The sequence below is a fragment of the Nicotiana tomentosiformis genome, chromosome 9 (genome assembly GCF_000390325.3).
Source record: "Nicotiana tomentosiformis chromosome 9, ASM39032v3, whole genome shotgun sequence".
Lineage (NCBI taxonomy): Eukaryota > Viridiplantae > Streptophyta > Magnoliopsida > Solanales > Solanaceae > Nicotiana > Nicotiana tomentosiformis.
The window spans coordinates 15,279,139-15,283,930 of record NC_090820.1 but is presented as its reverse complement, the minus strand read 5'-3'; the positions used below and the strand labels follow the sequence as shown (position 1 = coordinate 15,283,930).

Genomic DNA, 4,792 nt, shown 5'->3' with positions numbered 1-4,792 from the left:
TTAGGATATTGTGGTATATTGGTTTGAATAGTATATTCTAATATTTTATTTTAGTTTATATATTATATCCCTAATTTGAACATTGTCACGTTATTTTGTTTTTCTTTTGATTACGTAGATGAAAAAGAAGAAAAAGATTATGGAGTACTTCATAGAGAAATTACTGGGGTTGACTTTTTGGTGAATATGTATAATTCCAAATCCTTAAAACATGGGATGATGGAGTATTTTAAGGGATTTATTAAGTTGGAGTGAGAGATAATTTAGTTCCATAAAAGGTGAGGTTTATTTAATGGCATATAATGAGATTAAAAGTTTAAAAAGTAATAAACTTTTATAAAATAGGTATACAAGGTAAAATAAATATTTCAAAGGTATATGGAGTTAACTAGCATTTTCAATGGGCATACCGTGTATATTACCCTGTGACCCTTATATTTTGCCCTAAAGGTAGCATACACTAGGCCCAATAACGGCCCAAGTAATGAATAAGTAGTTTTAGTTCAAGCAAATATTTGTGGCAAGAGGAAATACATATTTTTCTCCGAGTGACTGTTTGCAACCAAAAGATTAGCACTCAAATTATATTACTAATACAAACTAATTCAGGATAAGATTAAGGGGTTCTGCACTTCACCCCAAAACATAAAATAATTGGATATTTCAGTATCATGTTGTAATATTTGGATATTCCAATGTCATGTTATCGCAGTATTTTATCGTTATTCATTAATACTATAATGCATGCTACAAAAGATAAAGGAGAAATATTAGTTAGTCAACAATAATTATACTCGGTACTAAATCCTTATAGTGTTAGTAGAAAGGTCTTGGTGTCCCAAAACAATGTGACTAAGTTCAGTTAACCCCTTTTTGGATACGATTATTTTAATATGTTGATGTCCATAGGAAATAGGATAAAAACTGTATGTGACTTGCCCTTTTTCGGTTTTATTTATAATAATTAACTTTAAGGATGGTGACAGAATGGGAACTTTGAATTTGAATTAAATTTGGACGAAGAATATGATTTTCTTCTTTTTCTCCTTTTTGTTCTTTGAACTTTATAAATCACTGTATATAATCACGTGATAAATTTAATAAAGTCTTTGATGATTCTATCAACTTGCAAATTGCAACTCCAACCCCTACGTGGAGTGCTACTCTTCCAAGATTGTTCTAGAAGTAACTCCATATATCTATTTAAAGAAAAAAAAAAAGGAAATATTTTTAAATGACTTAAATATCTAGAAATTTAAGTCATTTAGCAAAAAAAAATTACACAAATTAAATGATAAATTTAACAAATTTTAATAATCATTATTTATGATTGAATTCATGTTCAATATACACTACTAAAAATTCGGTCAAAATCGTGCGCGACCGATTGATCAACGTCGGTCGGTCAAAACACTGACCAAAAATTGACCGAAGTCGGTAAGATTTTTGAAAATATTTCTTTTTCAATTTTTTTACTAACTCAACAGAATTCGGTCATTTTTGTTTTGCGCCAAAATGCAAAAAATTATTTTTGCGTCCCGAAAAATTTATTTTTCAAGAAACCGATCAACTTCTATCGGTTTACCATTTAAAATAAATTAGAATTAATATTCAAAAAATCGACTGAAATCGACCGATTATCTCGGGTCAATTTAAAAAAAACCAACCAATATCGATCGGTAGTTCTTTTTTTCACAAAACTGGTCGAAATCGGTTTGTTATTTTCGCGCAAAAAATACGATTAAGAAGTATAAATAAAATAAAAGAAAGTCTTGAATCAAAAGGCTTCAATGGTCTAGTGGTAGAATAGTATCCTGCTTTAGTATAGACGCAGTTCGTTTCCCAGATGGTGCATTTCGGCCATCCTTTTTCTTTTGAGTCGGTATGGAATTTAATTGACCAACCAAAATCGATCGATAATTCTTTTTTTAACAAAACTGACAGAAATTGGTTGGTTATTTTCGCACAAAAATGTGATTAAAAAGTACAAATAAAATAAAAGAACGTTTTAAATCAAAAGGCATCAATGGTCTAATGGTAGAATAGTATCCTGCTTTAGTATAGACCCAGTTCGTTTCCCAGATGGTGCATTTCTGCCATCCTTTTTCTTTTGAGTCGGTATGGAATCTAATTGACCAACCAAGGTATGGAATCCAATTGACCAACCAAAATCGGGAGGCTGTCACCGACCGAAGTCAATAGGTTGTCACCAACCGAAGTCGGTCGGTTGGCTCACCGACTTTCGACCATTACGAATCAGTTGCTTTTCGATCGGCTTTTGCCAATTATCAATCGATATCAGAAGGTTTTGGCCAAATTTCTAGTAGTAATAATTTTATTACAAAAAATAATTCATGTTTGGTTATTCAAACTCGTGATATTAGCATTTGATTTTTTTTTTTTCTGAAATAGACATGAACGATGAATTTCTTGCATTACTAATACAAATATATTTGATGTGGAATAAGCTCAAGAAGATGTCATTCTCTTAACCAATGAGCAAGCTTAAGAGGAGAGCATGAAAAAATTAAATTCATGAATGAGGGCCGTATTGCTGTAAATTATAAAACTAATCCCCTAATTATTTATTTAAAATAATACAAAGGATAAACAATAAAATGATTACCTATGTGCTTAGATTGGATTATTCACCTTTCTACCTAAGTGCGATTTTGACCTCTTAGATCACCTATACCTTTTACAAAAAAAATAGGATATGGTAGCTGGTATAGCTTTTGGTTCTACCTAACATCTAAGACCCAAAAAATCTTCTTTGTTTATTTTATTTTATTTTATTTTGTACAGTATTTTAGAATGGACCAAAATAGTATACCATTTATGCGGAGCAAAAGATACAGGGAGCTTCAATGAAGGCTCTAAAACTCTAGATATTGTATTTTATACTCCATATGTTAAAGTTATGCCCACTTGCCAATTCTTATTTGCCAATCTATGCTTATTGCATACTTTCTTATTTCTTCTTCTAACTCAATGAAATCAAAAGTCAAATTCTTTATGTGGGAATAGTTTAAAAATGTCGAATTCAATTTAGGTTTGCACTTTGGATTGACATGTAGCAAAGACATGTAGATGTTGAAAATGTGATACACAAGAAACTCAATCTATTTTCACTATCCAAAATATGACACGTTTTATACGAGTTTATCTTTGTATTGTCAGTATATATGTTCTTTTATATCGATCACTTAATTAATAGGTGACAAAAAAACTTTAACACATGCACATTAGACAACTCTTTTCAAAGTACATAAGAAAAACTAGAAGCGTAATGCCTATATGAGATCAATAATATTTTATAATGTGCCCCAAATTCCTTTATTGTCTTTTATAAATTTACTATATTATTACCTTTCTTGTAAATACTTTGTAGTGAAGTTATTTTTTGACTCCTAGAAGAATAACATTATCCATTAAGTTACCAGCCAAATACCAATATCACATTAAAATCCTTAAGTTAAATACCACCATCACCAAAATTTATACAATAGAGACACTAGAAAGTGATCTCCAACTAAAGAACAAAGAGATGGAATTCCCCTATTTCCCTGCCCCTAAAAGAAAATAAACAAAAATAATATAAATAAATAAATAAATACAAAGTTGGGTAAATCTTTGATTTACCATGGTAGAAAAGCTTCATTACAACTACTATGATCACTTGAACTACTACTCAAAAGTTGTTCCAAGTAATCAGGACCCAAATCTTCAAAAACTACAACATTTACATTCTCCATTTTTACTTCCCTCACAACTTTACTATTACTACTACTATTGCTTTTCTTGGAACTCAAGCTCTTCTTCCTCAATGAGTGGCGCTTTTTTAGCGCCACCACAGGGGAACATTCCTCGTCTACGTGACATTTCATGTCACGTAACGACTCTTGGACTGTTTCCACAGGAAAATTCAAGATTGCTGATGTACCCCGCATTAAAAAAGCGGCTTGATCATAAGCTAAAGCAGCTGCCTCAGGACTATCAAATGTCCCTAACCATACTCTTACACCATTCCTAGTAGAATCCCTTATCTCCGCCGCGAATTTCCCCCACGGCCGCCTTCTAACGCCTCGAAACGACTTCTCCTTGGCCGGTTTTTCTTCAATTTCTTTTATAACCTTAGATTTTGAACTAACTTCCTCTTCCTTAACATGGTACGAGGTAACTGTTTCCGACGTTGTTTCTTGAGCTGTGTTAGTAAGAACACCAAAAAGAAGCATCTCTTCGGAATCGTTAACGTTAAAAGGAAGAGAAGTTGAGTTTAAATTGGACCATTCCCAAGAAGAATCAGAAGAAAGATCAGAATTCATAGGGTAGAAAAAATGAGAAGAACAAGAAGAAGAATCCATTTTGTTTTTCTATAAAAGAAATGCTCTGTTTCCTAAGAGGGGAAGTTTTTGTGGATGCTCTGCTTCTAATAATTGTGTTCCAACCTACGACAATAACTTTGGGCTGGCCTTGTTTATATACCCAAATTGGTTGATGGGGCCTACGAGGAAAATCTAAATGGCTATTAAAATTCGTTAAAATATTTCATATTTTATCATAATAATATTCTACCCGTCCAAAATTTTATGGCTTCTTTCCTTTTTGGTTAGTTACCAAAAAAAAAATGATAACTTTTCATATTATGTACTCCCTCTGTCTCAATATATGTGGCGGTATTTGACTCGACACAGAGTTTAAGAAAGAAAGAAAGACATTTGAAACTTGTTGTTTAAAATAAATAATAAATATTTGAGTGACTATAAATCAACGCATAATTTAAAGTTGAATT

The 4,792-nt window shown here is 31.7% G+C and overlaps 1 protein-coding gene across 1 annotated transcript; it reads right to left on the bottom strand.

The window, feature by feature from the left end:
* Positions 1-3,456: 3,456 nt before the first annotated feature.
* Positions 3,457-4,442, bottom strand: LOC104100814 (ethylene-response factor C3-like). Its single transcript, XM_009608140.4, has one exon. It carries the CDS (start codon positions 4,362-4,364, stop codon positions 3,639-3,641), a length of 726 nt encoding a protein of 241 aa, XP_009606435.2. The 5' UTR covers positions 4,365-4,442; the 3' UTR covers positions 3,457-3,638.
* Positions 4,443-4,792: the final 350 nt, after the last annotated feature.